General features: G+C 36.7%; 1 protein-coding gene across 1 annotated transcript in view; it reads right to left on the bottom strand.

The window, feature by feature from the left end:
* Positions 1-20,996, bottom strand: part of LOC136036268 (PH and SEC7 domain-containing protein-like) — a 187,358-nt gene that overhangs the window by 13,138 nt on the left and 153,224 nt on the right. The window contains exons 13-15 of the mRNA XM_065718408.1: positions 14,641-14,785; positions 6,376-6,519; positions 580-728 (exon numbers count right to left, since the gene is read on the bottom strand). Of these exons, the coding sequence (XP_065574480.1) occupies positions 580-728; positions 6,376-6,519; positions 14,641-14,785 (438 nt within the window). The remainder of the gene's footprint in view (positions 1-579; positions 729-6,375; positions 6,520-14,640; positions 14,786-20,996) is intronic.

Here is a 20,996-nt window from a genome sequence, read left to right as displayed (position 1 = left end):
ACCGTGAATGAGCAAAATTTGGTTAATGTCGACATTCACCGGTGAATCTTCAAAATTCCTTTTTCTGTGCTTGGATTCAAATAGCTTTGCGAGTCAGTTTTTTCAGTCTGATGTTAGTTTAGATTAGGTTAGAGTTAGGTTAGGTTAAATTTGGTTCTAAATATCAGAAATGGGTTAAAAACCTAAGCTAAACTAACCAAACCTCACCTCACCTTACCTAACCCAAACCTAATCTTTTCTAACTTAACGCGTCATCATCATACCTTGCATTAAATTAAAAAAGTTGATTGACAACGCTGACTAAATCCAAGGGGAAAAAATATTTCGGACATTCACCGGTATATGTTGACACTCACCAATTTGCGGACATTCGCGGTAACATATATACACACACCAATACATGCACATTAAAGAGGAAGTACTTGGATAATTCACTGTCTTAAATGTACTAAGGCGTTATAAAATACGATAGCAGAGTTAGTCAAATCACAAGGCTGTTAGTCCATCGGAAATATGATGTTAATTAAAGACAACTATCTACGGCCCAAACCAGTTTTAATGGCTGAATGGTAACTATACCTATCGTTCGGTAAACTTTTGAGCCTTTCTGTAGATAGTGCTTCCTGCTCATCAGCTTCCAGTAACTGGTCATTAGGAACCAGATTCATTGTTCCACTAAGCACAATCTTGTCAGTAAGTAGCTCGATATAAACATTATATCGTAAAAACTGAAAGAAAACGATACATTAGACACAAGACACTGCTTAGAATAAGTAGTAACGAAATAATGATAATGCATATAATTATTACTATTACTATGACATCCAAGGCTGTATCCAGAGGTGGGCTGGGGGGTGGTGGCCTGTACGGAGTTTGAGCATATCGGATGGGGTGGATTTTTGCCCGCCCCCCTTAGACTTTGAATTTTATGTCGGCATTTTCACTGTTAAATGGGCACTTTTACTTCGCTACTTTCATTGAAAAAAAAGGAGAAAAATAGCCCACCCCCTTAAATCTCAAAACGTGAAAAGACGCCAGTGGAAAATGTACCATTTACTAAAACCTAACACAGTTTTTGACTTTAAACAAAGACAGCTTAATTGATAGTCAATAAAATCCAAGGAAAATATCCTAATACAAAGTGGCAATTTTGAAAATTACAATTTCTAAATAAACAATATTACCATCTAGCTTTTATATACCCCATAGTAGATGTCCCTGTTGGACCATATGTCGGTGACCAGGAAAAAGCTCAATAAACTGCCGATAATTGAATGAATCAGCTATCGAAACTGATGACAAAAACCGGCGATAAGACAGTGCCAATGAAATAGTAGCTGGGTATTAACATATACATTGGGTAACGAGAGGACTAAGTGATGTTCAGTATTTCGTCATTAGAAGCGTTTACGGGCAAAATCCATAGAAATTAGCTGGAATTATAAAGATGTGGAAATATTACAACATTTTTATAGGCAAAGTATTTCGATGGTGTAAATAATCAAAGCATATATTTGATGCAAACTTTATAATATTACAAAAATCTCATTTACCGCCAGAATTATGATCGAACGACAATGGCAAAATAAACGCAGCTGTGTGAATCCAAAGGTATAGGGCGTGTATACATAAATGCGTAAAAACACACATTTGGCTCTGGATATCAATTGTTTCATCTTTTCAGCACTATAGCTGCCAAAGACGATGTTCACAATCTTAATTGACATCTTAAACCCTCCGAGGGGTTTCAAATATTAACCGTACGTTTGTTTCAAAGACAAGGGCTTATATCTTATATGTTTAAGATGGGAATATACCTCGTTGCTTCTGCAAGCGAGATTAAAATATACGATATATTTGGAGAAAAAGAACCAATTTGAAATTCAAGAGAGGTCAAGCAAATTAGGTGGATTGTTTGATCTGGCGTAGGACTTTAAGAGTATAAAGCCAAAGGGCCGCATGCGACCCATCAGAATTTACAACACGTAGAAAACTATGCAATATTTAAGAAACTATTTTATGAGTTTCCACTTGAAGTATTTGCAAACAGGATGTAAAATAACAAACACTTTATTTTCCAGACAGAAATGGACACAGACACATTGATATATATGGACCTCCATGCGTAATAACTCATAAAGTAGGATTTAGTGACCAAATGTTCATGAGAAGAAAAAGAACTATGGAAATTTTCACTATTCCTTTCCATCCTTTTTTGTTTTCGTGTTCGTTACTATGCGTCTCAGCTTTACAGCTACAGTTATTGAACAGCAACACATTGAAGAAAATGATACTGCAACACAAAAACCCTCCACTATTTTCCCTTTTACCAGTCATGGCTGTCCTCTAACTGTTTTTAGCACTTCCCTAGAGCAGGAATGGTGTGGCAAAATCATTTAAGAGAAAAAATGTATACCTGACCATGAATTCATAAAAACACTTTTTAATCAGGCTAATCATAGCTGTGATGTTGAGTAGACATTAATTATGCAATTCGACTTACTACGAAGTATCGAAATATGACCAATAATCAAAGGAAATACCCACTGCTATTTTGTAAAAATATTCGCGGTCATCAAGAGTTCTTTAATACCATCGATCCAATAAAGAATTAAGGCAGACTCCTGTTTTCTTAAAGAAGCAATGTAGATTTCCAAATGGCTAATATTGTGGAACAACTTATCTCTAGATTTTCAAAGCTTACTTATCTTCAGGAATTGATGAAGAGGACCCCACAGTCCCGTCCATAGATGATTATGAATTATCAATCCAAACACGAGATAAATTCACTTTTTTTCTTTTTATTTTGTTAAAAATATTACAGCATCAAACATAACTAAAATACAAGAATAAGAGGTTTACAATGGGTAAAACAATAAGACTGAAATAAGAGTTAAAAAAAAGAACAACACGATAAGGAAAAAAAATGGAAAAGAACATCGTAAAATTCTCAAATCCCCCTACAAAAAGCAGAATTTGTTAATTTATCACCTACGGTGTTTTATAAAAGGAATAATTAGTTTGCCAACACAATTATATGATAAAAAAAACTATTCATAATAAGGAGCTGAGAACTATTTCGGCAAATTCTAAATAGTCGAAGCACTACATGAACATAATAGGAGTAAACCACATTCCTACAGCAATCTACGACATAATCAACAATTGCAGTACATGGTAAAGCCAAATCATAGAAAATATTTTATGGCTTTGAATGCTTTCTTGTATAATTTAAGCATTTGACTTGGTGTTGTTATTACACAAAACTACTAGATGGCGTTGAATTTTTTCTTAGCAAGGTTTGACGACGTTACTATTCTTTCAAGTTTTTCTACATCACACAACAAGGTTGTTGTTTTCAAATATTAGGTAAGACACATATATACTGTTTTGATTTTGAACAATCGATCTAGGCGCAACTGAAAACATGGCCGTAGTCGGGACTTTTTCGGGGGGGGGGGGGAGGGCTTATAAAAAAACTCATAAAAAATTTCATATGCATTTTATGTTACATTTTTTACAATTCAGACAGAATTTCGGGGTGAGAGGGAGTCAAACCCCGAAGAACCCCCTCCCCCACACACACACCTGGGTACGCCCCTAACTGAACACAATCATTATTTATCCTCAAAAGATAAGTTTTCATAGAATAAAAGTTGGATTCTGAGTACAGTACAGATGCAAGTCCAAAGAATGTCCGAATAATACAGATGCTTTTGCATTATTCGGAAGGGAAGTTTTTCCAGGCTTAACTTTTGTACTATGCAGCCATTTATCTCTGCCAATACTGACAACTGACTGCAGCACCAAGCTGCCTGACGTCAATACAGCTGCACAAGCTCCTCCTCCGGCCCAGTCCATTCAAAGCCACTCTTTTACACCCTGCCAAGAAGCTCTAATTTCCCTCAAATGTTTCCTTACAGCCTCCTCCCACCCGTTCGGAGACGACCCGTCTGGCCTAGATGGTTGGTCAAAAACAAAGATATTTGGTACTCTATCATTGTTCATCAACACAACTTATCATAGCCATCTCAACCTTTCTCTCATTATAACCCTAGAATGCGGAATCAAACCAGATTTTCCGTACAACTTAGTGTTTGAAATACGGTCAGTCAAACAGGCGCCCGAAACAAACCGCAAACAAATTCTCTGGAAAACATTCAACAAATACTCCTCCGTCTTTCGGAGCGTCCACGTTTCAGAACCGTACTTTACCAGTGTCATCACTTTGACTTCCGAAATTCTAATCTTGGTTCGCAGACTTATCCTCCTATGCTTCCAAACTTTCTTCGGCTGTGAAAAAACAGCCTTCTACTTTCAATATATTCACTGCAACTCCCATTTTTACTAATAATAATATTCTTAATCGTCATCACCTCTTCACCTTCACTAATTCCCAGTCCTAGTGACTTAGTCTTCTTAACATGAGTTTTCAACCTATTCTTGCACACTGAACTCTCAAACCCTCAAAAAATCCTTCGATTTTACTAACATTTTCATCTAGGATGCTCAAATCGTCAGCATAATCTCAATCTAGGAGAATTCTGCCTCCACATTTGATTCGATACTCTCTCACAGCCTTTGCTGCGTTCCTTAGTACTAAGTACAGCACAATGATCTATTTTGAATAGGTATAGAACGGAACACTGTTTAACTCCTGATTCAACACGAAACCAGCTACTAACTCCATTTCCTACCTTAGCCGCAGCTATGTTATTGTTTCACACAGCCCTATTCATTTTAATGTATTTATCTAGTATACCCTACAAGGACACGACCATCGCTAAAACTCTTCTATCGGCTGAATCAAACATCCGCTTATAATCTATAAGACTAAGGGCTAAAGAGGTCTGATGATTCATGCACTTCTCAATTATTAATCTAAAAGTGAAAATGTGGTCGACGCATCATATCCCTTCCTAAAACCAAACTGTTCTTCCCTTAAAATTTTATCTACAGTATCTCTAAGTCTAAAAAGCATCATCATATTGAGAAATTTCATTCCTACAGAAACGAAGTAAATGCCTCTATAATTCCCACAGTCACTCTTATCACCTATCTTATAGAGGGTTCATTTAAAGCTTTCTTAAAATCGCTAGGTACATCGTTTTTCCAAAAATCATATTCATAATCTTCAATGACTTATCTCTTTACCACAGACTTGTTAGAACACTCGTTTACCACACTAATATTTTTGAATCCTTTTAGTACTGCCAATAATTCTTTCTCATAAAATAAATCTTTCTTCACATCCAAAGTGTCACAAATATAGTATTACAAACACGGACGCAAGATTTTTTTTTCTTTTGGAGACGGCTAGGAAGCAATTCACCATATTATAAAAAATATTATGCGGCAAATCAATAATATAGAGAGGAAAAAAAGGTTTATTTAAACAACAATCACAGCTCAAAGATAATTTGATGTTGAGCTCCGTCACCCAAACGGAGTTCCAAACTTCGGAGTTCAAGGTTACTAGGGCATCGTGGTAGGAAATGTCTCTATTACTCAGGATGATCCTGGTTGCCCGTTTTTGGACTGACTCCAGTTCCTGCATTAGATAGGCGGTTCTTACTACTGACGGGCCCCAGACGGGACAGGCGTATTCAAGCATGGGGCGTACTTTGCACAGGTATGCTCGAAGAAGACTGTGGGCATTGCACCCAAAGTGACGTATTTTTGAAAGGGTTTGCAGAGATGTGTTAGCTTTAATAATAATAATATTAATAATAGCAAAATAATAGTAATAAACTCATAATATTTTCTAAACTACTTTTTGTCATCCCTAGAAACTCCTTTTTCTTTGTACATGCCTGAATATATAAGCAGCCTAATACATTTTGTCACTATAAGACTTATTAAACATAAATACAATAACTACAAAAGGCTGAATTGTTGTGATTTAATGAAAATGTTGGAACTTAAGGGAAAATAATGAAACCCCTGTGATTTCATGGGGTGAACAATACTCAGAATTCCGCCCTTGATGAGTCTTTCCGTGCCTAGAAAAGTAGCCTACCCATGTGCTCTTGGACCTAACAGGCCTTATTTATGACTTCTCAGACATAGAAGTTTAACGTGCTCAAAATGCTTTATTTGTTGAAGGATTTTTTATTTGTAAAGCTAATAGCTGAGGATCTTCGATGCTAGTTGTCTCGGTTATAGACGAATTAGGAGTACTTAGCCAATTTCTTGCTTGTTTAATTGTTCCAAAATAATGATTTGTTACCAACTAGAAAACGTGATTAGGAAAATCATAATAAACCTTGCTCATATCACTTTCCTCAGCATTTGATCGATTCCACCTTCTTATTATAGAAACGAGAAAAGAAAGAAAAAAGAAAACAAAGGAAAGAAAAAGAGAACAATCTTTACCTCAAACTGGAGAAAAGCTTCTTTTTCTTTATTGGCAACTGAGGCAGCACTTTTATTGCTTTTTTCTTGCGACAGCCTTTTCAAATCTTCTAATTCTAGCTCAATTTCCCCAACACGCTCACTATAAGAACGTAATTGTTCTCTCTGAAAAAAATAGATAGAAGCATATTTATTCTACCTAATTTATAATCAAAATATTCCTCTGTATGAAAAAGTAATAGAGGAAATAGAACTAAGATTTCTTGCTGCAGGGACAGATTCTTTCGGTCTAAAACTCCTTTTTTATTGGTCCTAAACAACCAGGGCTACATTAATGTGCCGAACATAGGCTGGTAAGAAAAATACAAGTTCACAAACATGCCTATTGTACCCTTTGGGTAAAAAGGTTCTTTTTATCTTTGATTCAATGTAAAACTAAAGTCAGAAAAAATACATCTAAAATTTCATGCTTTTAAGATTATTTAGAAACTTGCTGGTTAACACAAGATGGCGTTGGCTGCTTGTTTTTTTTCCACTCATATTGAATTCCCATAGTGTTGGCCGAGAACGCCGAAAAGAGTAGCTTTTGAGAAACCAGCTCTAGAAAATAATAGATTAGATTTAAAACCCATACCTTAAGGGAGCTAGTTAAGAACAGTAAACCACAGTAAGTCCAATTTTCTACATGTATATTTTAGGCAAGTCCAAGAGCAAGAAAAACAGCAAAAACGCCAGTTGCATCTGCTTCAGACCTGCAGCGAATTTAAATCTCCTATTTTGAGAGTACTAAAGAAAGTTTAAAAACGTGTCAAACAAAGCATGAGTTAGAATCTAGTTATCCATAGCATCTAGGCACTTCGTACTTACAGATCTATAGATCCGAAAGTCCTGACAACATTTCTATTCCTTCTGCGATAACAATAAAAAAAAAAAAAGTATTCTACCTAAACAAAACAACATTCTTTCCAGCATAACAGAACTCAGAAAAAAAGATCTTTCTTGTTGATAATGAAAATAAAAATTGTGGTTTTAGAAGAAAAAATATCCATTAGCGTCTGTCTGATTTACTTGTGGTTGGAATAGGGAAAGTGAGATAAACAAGGAAGAACAGGATTTTTTTTCTTTTTTTTTAATTCAGCAAGTTACATTGGTTAAACGCCAAAAAAAGATGTTTAAATTCAATGAATACGCAAAAGAAGATATCCAGGTCTGATAGAAATACGTGTGCTGGGGACAGGAGCTTTGGGTACATACCCCCCTAAAAACTTCAAAGTTTAACGATTTACCCAATAATCATTTATATTTTCTACATAATTTACTCTTTATAATTTTTCGTTGGGTTTTTATTTTCCATTTAAAACCACCCAAAAAATTAAATTCCTCCGTATAAGCCTGATCTGATGTGTGTATTTTATTTATTTATTTTCTTTATTTCCCTCAGAAAATGAGGAGTAGGCTACAATATAATATAAAGAAAAGACAAATGATAACGCTTACAATAAAAAAATATCAAAAATCGATCAAACACTTAAAAAGAGAAAAAAAAGATACAAAAACACTTGCTAATAATTTATCCTATAAATCATGAAGAGCCAGAACTGTTACTAAAAAACCAAAATAAATTGTGGTCTAAAAGGATAATTTTCGCCTTGTCTTCAAATGTTTTATATTTTTTCTTTATACAGACTACAGGATCCTTCACTTTAAGCTTTAAAACAATCTCAGTGTTACTAAAAGAAAGAGGGAAACCAAGTAAAAATTTGCAAAATTTAAAATAAGAAACTTTAATGGGCGAAAGATCAGAAGGTTTGAAATTACGGAAGAGGAGGGACGGGAACAACACGTGAGGCAGAGCAACAGCGCTATACATACGACCAAGGACGTCCCGGCGGTAAAGACCCCGAAAACGAATTAAAAGACCAAATGCCTTGCGTAGTTTCATCTGAACATGCTGAACCAGGACTGGTTTAAAATCTCCTTTCGAAGCAGCATACGGTAATCCCAAATAAGTGACTATTGGCGACGACTGGAAAATAACACCACTGCCGCAATCGAGAGTCGCCCTGACATTATCCTCTAAACAATTTACAACAAAAAATAGACATTTTTCAAAACTGATAGAAAGGCCCGAACCTTTCAAACAATTAATTAAAATATTAAAATTAGCAACAAGACTAGACTTGGACCGGCTTAGAAGGATAATGTCATCAGCACATGCAATGTAAGACAGATTTCGAGATAATGAAACAAAAGAGCAGGAAAGAGAATTAAGGGCAGTAGCTAAACATGAATTGAATATATAAGGAGAAATAATTCCTCCTTGTCTAATTCCTCTACCCACTTGCATTAATATGGACTGAGACGAAGACGAACTCGGACAAATACGGATCTTTAATCCAGAATACCAAGAGCGAAGGACTCGAAAGACAGCTAGGGGCAATCCAGCATGGATTAAAGCGAGCAGAGCAGAAGCATGATAAATGTTATCAAAGGCTCCTTTGATATCAACCAAGAGGGCGAATAGCGGTTAACCAGAGATTCTCGCTTCTTCAAAAACTTTGCTGAAAGGTGCATGGGCGTGGTCACATCCCAAACCTCTCTTGAAACCAACTTGATTGCCACAAGGATTCAGAAGCAATCAATTAAGTCCAGTTCGCACACATGCTACGCTAGACACTAATGTTTAAGTGCGATTATTCTGTATATTTCCTACTTTTATAAGCAGCCCTGATTGATCTAAAATGGTGGTGTTTGGAGATTGATATTTAGCTAAGCATACATGTGAATGGGGCTTAAGATAATTCAGATGCAAGAGTTTGGAAACGGTCAACATAAACAGCTGATATCCCTGATCTATTGATGCACTCCTCATGATGGTGCAGCTATTTCCCTTCCTGCATAAAAAAACAACAACGAAAATATTGCCGATAATTGAATGAAAGATCAAGAACCATTACAGGACAACAATTAGCAGTAAAAAATCCTGCAATTTGGTAATGAGCAAAATTGAGAATTAATTCTGCCAACTGATGATAATTCATCAGATACTATCCCCGCGGAAAAAAACATAAAAAAATTATTCTTTCCGAAATAAAATCCCCCCCAAAAAACAAAAAAAAATCATTTCTACTTAAACGGTGGGATTAACTGTTGTCAACAATTAAGGGAAAGTAATTAGAAAAGTGACAGAAACAATAGCAACTACCGATCCTAAAATTTACTTATATAGGACCAAGGAGAATTAGGCAGAGGAACAGAGCGAGAAAACACGTTTTCCTCAATTATGGTCTGATTAATAGTAAGCCAAACATACTAGCACACTTATTAAAGCCTCCAATAAGTAACAGATTTCTTTAAAAGGAAAAATCAGAGGCTTAATGCCGGTCGGGATTTAAAGCAAGAGCTCTGAGTCACGAGTCCTTCTAAATATCGCAATTCATTAAGATCCGATTACCCACTCGTAAGTTAAAAATATTTCCTCTCCCTTTAGCCCCCCAGATAGTCGAATTGGGGAAAATGACTTTATCAAGTCAATTTATGCAGCTCCCTGACAAGCCTACCAATTTTTATCGTCCTAGCACGTCCAGAAGCACCAAACTAACCAAAGCACTGAACCCCACCACCTAACTCCACCAAAGAGAGTGGATCCAGTTCGGCTACGTCAATCACGTATCTACGACATTTATAAGCGTTTTCCAAGATTTCTCGGTACCCCCTCCAACTCCCCCCAATGTCAAAAGATCTGGTCGGGATTTGAAATAAGAGCTATGAGACATGATTTCCTTGTAAATATCAAATTTCATAAGATCCGGTCACCCGAACTTAGCTAAAAATACCTCACTTTTTCTGATTTTTCCAAATTAACAACCCCCAGCTCCCTCAAAGAGAACGGACCCGTACCAATTATGTAAATCTCGTATCTATAACTTGTGCTTATTCTTCCCATCAAGTTTCATCCCGATCTCTCCACTCTAAGGGTTTTCCAAGATTTCTGGTTTCCAAGATTTCTGTTCCCCCCTCCAACCCTCTATGTCCCCGGATCCGATTCGAATTGAAAATGGAGCATCTGAGACATCAGATTCTTCTATACACAATATGAAAAAAACTTCGTTTTCTTATAGAGTTAAAGAGGCTGCGTCCCAAAGTCGAACCTTAAAACGTACAGGAATTAGGAGAGGCAGTTGGGGGGGGTTCCCGCCCCCCAAACCCCTCGCTTTTAAAGACTCTTTTGTACAGGTTTTTTGTTTTGTTAATTAAAAGAGGGCCTTTCCGAAGCCAAGAGCGGGGGGTTAGGGGGGCGGCAGCCCCCCACAACAAAAAACCTGTACAAAAGAGTCTTTAAAAGCGGGGGGTTTGGGGGGCGGCAGCCCCCCAACTGCCTCACCTAATTCCTGTACGTTTTAAGGTTCGACTTTGGGACGCAGCCTCTTCGACTCTTTATAAAAACGAAGTTCTTTTCATATTATTTCTGTACGTTTTTCTACAATCCATGGTGGATGTAATTTAATAATAATTTTCCATGTTCATTTTCTCACTTTCTGTATCAATAAATTCAAACTGACAAAATTATCTAATTTTGATAATTTTAATAGTTTAGCAGCTTAATTAAAAATTTAGCAGCTAGTGGTTTTTACCCACCCGCCTCCGGTTTACGGGTCCAGCGCGCTTCCGCTGCGCCAAGCTGCTGTTATGCTTGTTATCAAACAAGTTATTACAATAGAAAATTTCACCAACGGCTTCAATTAGGAAATCAATTTAAATGGTTCTTTTAACATGCTTCCATCAAGCCTTACCCCGCTTCAGTATAAATTCTTGTGAACATTCCAGTATGTAATTCTGATCACATGTTTCCATGTTTATTTTCTCCCTTTCTGTATCAATAAATTCAAAGTGACAAAATTACCTAATTTTACAAATTTTAAAAAGTTAGCAGCTAGCGGTTTCGATCCACCGATCTCTGGGTTATAGGCCCAGCACGCTTCCGCTGCGCCAAGCTGCTGTTAGTGTAAGAATTTTTCAAACAAGTGATGTTATTACAAGAGAAAATTTTACCTTCAATGGGGAAATGGGTTTTTCTAAGCTAGAAAATCGGGGGGGTTAAGATTTTTCCACGAAACTTTCCAGGGCACTTACTCGGGGAATTCCGCGTCGAATGAGTCTTCGTACACCCAGATCCGATGTCGGCTGTGACCTGTAGGCGTGGCAGAAAAAAAAGGGTTTCTTTCATTTTTCTCAAATAAAAATTTTACGGATTAAGACAGAATTTTTTGAAGCTTTCAGTCAGTCTCACCATGTCGAGCTGATCATTTTGATGTACTTGATGTTGAAATTCGTAACTTTTAACGACAAAAAACTTAACATGGGCTCTTATAGGGAAATGGGGTTTTTCTAAGCTAGAAAATCGGGGGGTTAAGATTTTCCGACGAAACTTTCAAGTAAAATTACTCGGAGAATTCTGCGTCGAATGAGTCTTCGTACACCCAGATCCAATGTCGGCTGTGACCTGTAGGCGTGGCGAAAAAAAGAACATGAACATTATGTGGCTATGCGTGGTTTCTGGAAAACAGGGAAGGAGTTATCGGATCGAGCTGAAATTTCGCGAATAAGCTCCTGGGGCCCTAGGGGACCTTAACTTGTGAATTTCAGCCCGATCGGACAACGTTAAAGGGGGGCTGGGGATGGGGGGTCGAAACTTTCGGCCAGATTTTCCCCATGAAGGTAAAGTCGGAGGGGGATGAAATTTGGCAGGTTTCTTAGTTGGAGCTCGGGCTACGAAATGCATCCCTCCCCATCCCTCTGCGACCACTTGAACCGAAGATCGCTTAACATTGTCGTGGTTTGCCTCTTTAAAGAGGCACGAGTGTGCCTCCTTGATCAAGTTTTATTAAGATCCCATCTCCCATTCGTAAGAAACCTCGATTTTCACATTTTCGAAGAATTCCGGTTTCCCCCTCCAACTCCCTGCAATATCACCGGATCTGATCAAGATTTAAAATGAGAGTTTTAAAGCACAAGATCTTCTAGATATCAAATTTCATTAAGATCTGATCACCCGTTCGTAAGTTACAAATACCTCATTTTTCTAATTTTTCCGAATTACCCCCCCCCCCCCAATTCCACCAAAGAGAGCGGATCCGATCCGATTATATCAGTCACGTATCTTGGACTTGTTCTTATTCTTTTCACCAAGTTTCATCCAGATCTCGGCGCTTTAAGCGTTTTCAAAGATCCCCCCCTAATGACACTTGATTCGGTCGGGATTTAAAATAAGAGATCTGAGTTTCAAGGTCCTTCTAAATATGAAATTTAATTAAAATACGATCACTCTTTCGTAAGTCAAAATACCTCATTTTTTCTAATTTTTAGAATTAGCCCTCCCCCCAACTCCCCCAAGAGCTGATCCGTTCCAATAACGTCAATCCCGTATCTAGGACTTGTGCTTATATTTCCCACCGAGTTTCATCCCGATCCCTCCACTCTAAGCGTTTTCCAAGATTTTAGGTTCCACCCACCCCCCAACTTCCCCTTCACCGGGTCCGGTCGGGATTTAAAATAAGAGCTCTGAGACACGACATCCTTCTAAACATCAATTTCATTAAGATCCAATCACTCCTTCGTAAGTTAAAAATACCTCATTTTATTTGATTTTTCAGTATTAACCCTCCTACCCCAACTCTCCCAAAGAGAGCGAATCCTTTCTGGTTATTTCAATCACGTATCTAGGACTTTTTTTTACCACCTAGGATTTTTACCACCAAGTTTCATTCCGATCCCTCAACCCTAAGCGTTTTCCGAGATTTTAGGTTCCCCCTCAATTTCCCCCAATGTCACCGGATCCAGTTGGGATTTAAAATAAGAGCTCTGAGACACGATATTCTTCCAAACTTCAAATTTCATTAAGATCCGATCACTCCTTCGTAAGTTATAAATACCTAATTTTTTTCTATTTTTCAGAATTAACCCCCCCCCCCAACTCCCCCAAACAGAGCATATCCGTTTTGGTCATGTCAATCACGTATCTAGGACTTCTGATTATTTTTCCCACCAAGTTTCATTCCGATCCCTCCATTCTAAGCGTTTTCCAAGATTTTAGCCCCCCCCCAAATCCCCCCAATGGTCGGGATTTAAAATAAGAGCTCTGTGATACGATATCCTTCCAAAAATCAAATTTCATTAAGATCCCATCACCCGTTCGTAAGTTAAAAATACTTGATTTTTCTATTTTTCGGAATTAACCGACTCCCCACTCTGCCCCAGACGGTCAAATCGCGAAAGCGACTATTTCTAATTTAATCTAGTCCGGTCCCTGATACGCCTGCCAAACTTCATCATCCTAGCTTACCTGGAAGTGCCTAAAGTACACCTAATCTTAATAAAGAAATAATTAATGATCATATGGATGGATGACAGCTAGAACAGTGATGCAAAAGGATTGTACAGGTAGGAACATATGCATTGTAACTGACATCCAAGAGCGTGTTAAGGCTCTTAAGCATATAAAGGGTTGTGAATTGAAATACTATGAGGCACTGAACAGTTTAGCATCAAAAGGGCACCGAATTACTCTGATGTGGGTCCCAGGATATTCTGAGATCCGACGTAATGAGATTGCAGATTAAGCAGCTAATGCTGGGACGTAACTGAGAGAACATAGACTAGAACCTTTCATCCCTATTTCTCAGAGCTGCTGGAAAGCAAAAGTGAAGAGATGGAGCAAAGCAACACAACTGGCATAGGAAGGTGGGATGTAATGAAACAGAGCAAATACTCCCAAAGTTTAATCCCATGCTGACTAAACATATATTGCGACATATATTACACATTTCATGCCAATAAGGCAAATGCCCATCTTTGCCCACCCACCAAGGGTGGAAGGGGGAATCAAATTCATTACCGATTCCTCCAGTCTATAATTGCTACTATTTCTTTAGGGCTGCGCAGGAAACAGGCTTTTGATGCCTGAGCTTTGACTCAGAAGTTTTTATGGGTCTGCCTTATCACAAATAAAAAATTAAAAATCACGGTGCATTCCTGTTTTCAGTTTTCTTGCAGCGAGGCAAAGCCATCACAACTTCCAATGAAAAAATTCATAAAAATATATCAATTTAAAAGCAAATAAGAATTTTTACCGATCATAACTTTGCAAATACAAGCTCAAAAGGCTTTGAAGTACAAATTTCATAGATACAAAAAAAAATTTCTCGGAAAATCAACGCCTATTTTTATTGTGAAAAAATTCGTCGTTTTAAGAAATACTTCACTTGCTGATTAATTGTAAAAACTTACCAAAGAAAACTTCGATATGCTTGAAGGCATAAGAGGTCGCTGGAACCGCTGTTGAGAGCCAACCGGAGCAGCCAATGTTTGACTGGATAACTGTGCAGCTGCGATATTTAACGAATTCATCCATGACTGCATCTCCTTTGGATCACTAGAGCAAGTACGATTATAAATTGCAGTTTTGATACAATATGTAAAATTGCCATTACATTCCCATTATGATTTTCACACTGGACTGACGTAAAATGTCAGAAAAATGGCAAATACGTGTACACCCTTAGTTTTATTAGATTTTTTTACCCGTATCCCACTTGGTCGCAAAAATTAATTTTGAATAGAACCTTTTATCTGGAAAACTGCTTGAGCGAAAGGTCAGAGTACATAGGACACTATGAAAACTATATCAAAAGTTAGAGTAGAACTAAGCATAGTTTATAATATGACAAAGAGCTTTTGAAATTATACTCAAAACCACATTCAACCCCTCTCAGTTCAAAACCAAGACAAAAAAAAGCCATGACAAAGCTACCAATTCGCGGCAGAGAGCATACAATGGGTGCATGATATGCCGCTACTCTTTTAATCAGCTTAGTCACTAGGTTTTGTTGTTCAACTTTTGCTTGAAGATATCAACATATGAAGCTTCAATAGAATAAACTTCTAAAGGAGACATTTCAAGATAGATTGGGAAAGTAAGACAAACCTGCTTTTTCAGTGATTATTTCCAAGGCATTGCAATAAATTGAATGATTTCCAGCTTAAATGTTTTGTGTAATGGACATTATTGTTATGACATGAAGCGGCGTAATGAGCTACAATGAATCTTGACTCATTTTCACAAAAAAGTTGTTACCCCTCTTTGGAAAATGAAAGAAAAACAGAGACTGAAGAGTTACATCAAAATCGACTTTTAATTACTAGTACAAAATTTACTTGCAATAGACCTGCCTAAATTTCACTTGAAATAAAAAAAAAATCAGTTCAGCAGTAACAAAATAAATTTGATTTCGCAATTCAATTTTCCACAGTCGTGAAGAACAAAGAAAACCTAATGATAAGCTTCCTAAGTTGCGCAACAAAATGAAAGAATTCGGAGATACATTAGAATAGTGTATAAAATGAAAGTTCCTTTTTCTATTACAACATAATAAAGCGAAAGCATTATCGACTTCAGTTCTATCCGCAAAAGTGGAAAACAAACGGTCAGTTTTTCCACCTAAAAAGAAGTATTTAGAAAACGTTCAGTGTTTTCTCGGATGAAAACATTTTTAGAGAAAAGCTAGAAAACAATCCCGAAGAAAAGAACTCGTCCTTTTTCATTGAGGTTTGTGCTTGACTTCCTCTTGCAGTGAGAGTAAATTCAAATCTGAAGCTAATGTTCTTTTCTTTTAAGGGATTTGAGTTTCAAATTCTTAAATTAAAAAATTCAAAATAGTTTTGAGGATGATTTAATTAATAATAGGAATTTTAATTAAAAAATGAAAATAGGAAGGTAGGAAAATAGGAGCCAAAATTAGAATATTGGAAGCCGCAATGATGACAGCGGTCAAATATAGTTCTGAAGCTTGTGCGCTCCGAAAAACGGAGGAAGATTTGCTAGATATTATCCAGAGAAGTTGCCAACGGATTGTTTTGGGTACCCGACTGACGGATCGCATTTCAGAAAGTAGACTGTGCAAAAAGTGTGGATCAATCCCACTTTCTAGGGCCATAATGAGAGAAAGCTTAAGATGACTAGGGTAAATTTTGCGAATGAAGGATGACATAATTTCAAAGATTGTCCTTTTTGGCCAACCGTCTAGGGCTAAAGGGAAAGCAGGTCGTCCACGGTCGGGGGTAGGAGGATATTGCAAGGAAAGATGTAAGGGAAATGAAATTCCTTGGAGGGCTGTAAAGAGGGAGGCTTTGAATAGATTGGGATAGAGGAGGAGCGTGCATAGCTGTGCAAGTTTTGGGCGGCTTGGTACTGCGGTGAGCTGTTACTAGTAGAAGTAGTATTTAATCAAAAATCTAACTCTGCTACAATGCTCCAGTTTTACTTTTTGTTCCACGTGACGAGCTTTACTCCTTGACTCGTGAGATCCTTTTGCTTATAACTTAAAATAAGCCAAAATTACGTTAGCTATTCGAAATCAACCCAGAACTTAGGGAAGTCCAAATGTTTGCAGAACCCAAAACTTGGATGAAATTGTAGACGTTAAAAGAGTTCTTGTGACGGAAAAACGTAGTAAAATTAAATAGAAGTGCAGTAAAACTTATATTTTGTCCAGTTTTACAAATAAAATTTTTATTTCATCTTTCTAACACAAAGGAACGATAATGCTTTAAGATGAAACGCTGCAATTCGACGGCCTTCGGCGCGTTTACAATTAGTTCTTTTTGACACCAGAACCATCTCTGTTTACCATATGCACATATTATGTGCATTTGCTGAGCGGAAAACACAATTTTTCTTATGCTTTCCGTTTAGACAAGAACGCGTGTTAACATGGCTAGTTGAGGAGACCAAGATATAAATTTTGTTTCATTGGATAGCTGATGAGTATGAGCATCTTTGAGATAATTTTGTGAAATCGAGGAGTTAAAAACTGCCTTCCCTAAAAGAGATGTGACCCAAACAGCACCGACATACTTACTATAATACTTTCTTTTTTTCATAAGTGTTATATCCTACCTATAATTCATCGTTAAAAGCAGTGAAATTTTAGAAAGACAAACCTAGAATAAATCCAGAACTGAAACAAGAAACTGTAAAATACAGCGAACATAAAGTAAATACTTTCTTTCACAGTGATCTATGCAGTACTTCCTCTTTAGCCCCCCCCCCCCGCCGAATGATTTTTTTTTATTTCCTCTGATGTGGACTTTTTCATTCAGTTGATAATTTTTTAGGGATTTTTAAAAGGCTTATGGACTTTTTGGGAATTTTATAACTTATCATTACGAATTTTTGATGGTTGTTCACCTCGCGGTTCATGATTCAGTCTTTCATTCGCGGTTCTTCATTTCACTTTTTTCACCGTCTTCTCTAATGACTATTTTCACCTTCTTCTTCTTCAACAGAAAAGGAGCAAAGCCAGTAATCGGACTAAAAGGAATACCAGTTCAGATCAAAGCCTCACAGTCAGCACCGGTAGAGAGACTTGTCATAAACGTAGTTACTTATTAAGATAAAGCTAAGAAAAAAGTATTTAATTCTTTTCCACAAAAAAAAATCCCATAAAACATTACTACTAGAATTAACTTTTGCGTTCGTAATATATTATAAGATTTTGAAGTTTGAGATAATTTTAACATTGGTCAACAATAACACCATTAATATGGCCGTCTACTCCAGTCGCGGACAGGAAATGATTTAGTGTTTGTTGATACGAATGGTTTCACGGAAACATTATCTAAGTATATGGGTAAAAAGTAAAAGGTTTTGCTTTTCTTTACTGATTTTCGCGAGAAAAGATATAAAAAGACTTGTTTTTTTAGTGCCCTTTAAACAAAATATCATCGATCAATGACATTTTGAAAAATCCGGCGAGTTAACACAGGTACGCTTCAGTCAAAGTGTCTGGAATTCTATGAATATTGGTATATTGAGATGGCCTCTAATGTTGAATAGACATCTCACTCTAACCAGATCATATGTAAAAAAAGAAAGGGAAAAGAGTTCCCCTTCCAATTTTATTATCGACAAAGATGAAACTTAGAACGTTTTCTAGGAATACATTCCTCGTTTTATAATTCTGAAAATTGTCAACAAGCCCTACAATTCATAGAGGATTCCATTTCTCTACTAACTCAATGTTGCACCGTTATTGCAACTTCCATTTTGGGAAATTTAATTGCTCTAAAGCGGCCAAATCGGTTGAAAAGAGAAATAGTTAGCAACCATGAAAGAAGTTTTTTTTGGTCCCAAGCTGACTACCCAGCAACGTTTCTATTTACACTCATTACCAAGTGTACGGAGCACAAATCATATTTACCACTTTTATTTACCCCGAACCCCACTAACAATTGCTATTGATCAGGGACTAATATTTAGTCACTCAACTACTACGTTAAAAGTCACTCATACCTCAGCCTTTAATATACTCACTCTGGCGTTTGTATCTCTCTGGCTCTTTTGAAGTTCCCCTTCCCTTATATTATCTTCCAATAATTCATGCCCCTATCTAATTGTCTTCAACTACCTTTGGTATCATCTTAAGTGATTTATGACTTTAAAGCGCAGAATTGACACTCTTTGCTCTACTAAAAAACTAGACATAATATATATATATATATATATATATATATATATATATATATATATATATATATATATATATATATATATATATATATATATATATATATATATATGTGTGTGTGTGTGTGTGTGTGGAATTGTTGACCAAACGGTATTTTACAAACACCACACTAAAGAAATAAGAACAGTTGCTATTCAGTCTCTGACCTGTTAACACCTATTCATTCTCTTAAAAGGATTAATAACCAGTTTATGAACAAGCGTGGAAAAAGGATTATATTCTGAATCAATTAGAGACTAAATTTATTCTGTTGTAACAAAATATTACCTGAAAAAATTCGACCGGCTAACAATAGCCTAACGCGCGTCCGTACCTGCCGTGATGTATTTTTTGTTCATTTATTAGCCAAGATTGATCGGAAGATTAAATAATGGAAGTGAATTTTCTATGACAAATCGAAAAAAAAGGAAAAGAAAAATTAAAGGTTTTATAATAGTAGCGCTGGACTGAGATTGATTAAATCTGCTTGCCGGGGTTATGTTTAAAGCTTAGATAAAGCTTTTAAGGTAGGCGATTTGAAGTTTTTGGTTCCCCTTCAACCCCTTTTTGTTGCTGTATTTACTGTTAAGAATGGTTGGAAAAAGGAAGAAGGTCAAACGGGGAGAAGAAGCTATGGCGATTATATCGGCATCGGATAATTCAATGTTGAATGACTCCAGCTCGCCCGATTTAAGAGGAGTAGAAAATATTTCACTGAGGTCGTTAGCTGACAATATTAGCATAATTTTGGCCACAATTCAGTCAAACACTGAAATTCTGAATGATTTATCTGGATCAGTTAGGTCCATTGAATCTCAATTATCACACCTTGAGAATTCTGTTGCTACCTCCCAAAAGGAAATCTCCGAATTAAAACCTAGAGTAGCTACTGTTGAAAGTGAGTCAAAAATGATAAAAATTAATTTATCTCTATTAGCGGAAGAAAATGTTCGTTTAACATCTGAGTTATCTTTATTGAAAGGGAGAACTATGAGAATAGAAAGCAGAGATACTGAAAAAAATTTATTGCTTTGGAATGTCCCAGTTAATGATGAAGAATCAGCTAAAAAAATCTTTGAAAAAGTAATTACTGATGGAATTGGCTTGAATTTGGATTTTGAATATTCAGTGGTAGATATTAACCGTGAAAAACAATTTATAAAAGTGGAAGTTGCAAAAAAGAAGCCCGAATTCTTATACTGAAAAACGCTAGGATGTTGAAAAACAAGTCAATTTTAGAGCATTCTAATATCTTTGTGACGGATGATGCCCCGCAATCGGTCCGAGAAGTTCGAAGAAAATTATTTGCTGTGAGGTTAAAATTACTCAACAGTGGAGTTAATCGTGGGGATGTTTGGGTGACGAAATCGATCCCGCCACTTTTGTGTATACGCCAGTGTCCAAACACTGAGCCTCTAAAAGTGACTGTTGACAAAGTAAATAAGGATTTTATAGATTCAGTTTTGGCGCATATCCCTCATAGAGTGGATTTTTTTTCCTTTTTTTCCTTTTTTTTCAGTTATTTTCTGTATTTCATTTGTTTGAAGGTTGGGTTGGACGCGCGAAGGGATAATATGAATGAAATGAAGGGTAGTAACAAAATGTGCTTTTGTGTGCTTTTTTCTCTGTTGTTCATTTAGTTGGAGTTTGGAGAGTGTTTGCTTGGTTGTTGCATTTTGGTACTTACAGTGTCTATGGATTCCCGTGTTGTTTTTTCTTTCGTATTTCATGTTGAATTATCTGTAAGTTTTAGTGCTTTTATTTTTCAGTGGGAGAGGCATGGGGGGGGGGTACTCCTTGGCGTGAGGTTAATGCACGATAATGGTTAATCAAGCTCATGGGATCCCTGCATCTAGACTGGAAGAATTTGAAAGAAAATCAGCCCTCTTTATTAATGTATTCCAAACCCCCATAGCCCATGATAATGATGAAATTTTAAACTCTATTTTAGTCCCCCCGAATAAATATTTGTTTTCTCATGAAATAGCTCATAAAAACCAAAATATGAGGAGAATATCTTTTTGGAACTGTCGTGGTTGGAGGAGTGGGCAAGGTGCGATTGAATTTTTTTATTTGAAT

The sequence above is a fragment of the Artemia franciscana genome, chromosome 15 (assembly GCF_032884065.1).
Source record: "Artemia franciscana chromosome 15, ASM3288406v1, whole genome shotgun sequence".
NCBI classification, from domain to species: Eukaryota; Metazoa; Arthropoda; class Branchiopoda; order Anostraca; family Artemiidae; genus Artemia; species Artemia franciscana.
Note: the sequence above shows the minus strand (reverse complement) of the source record. Positions and strands in the feature narration are given on the sequence as shown.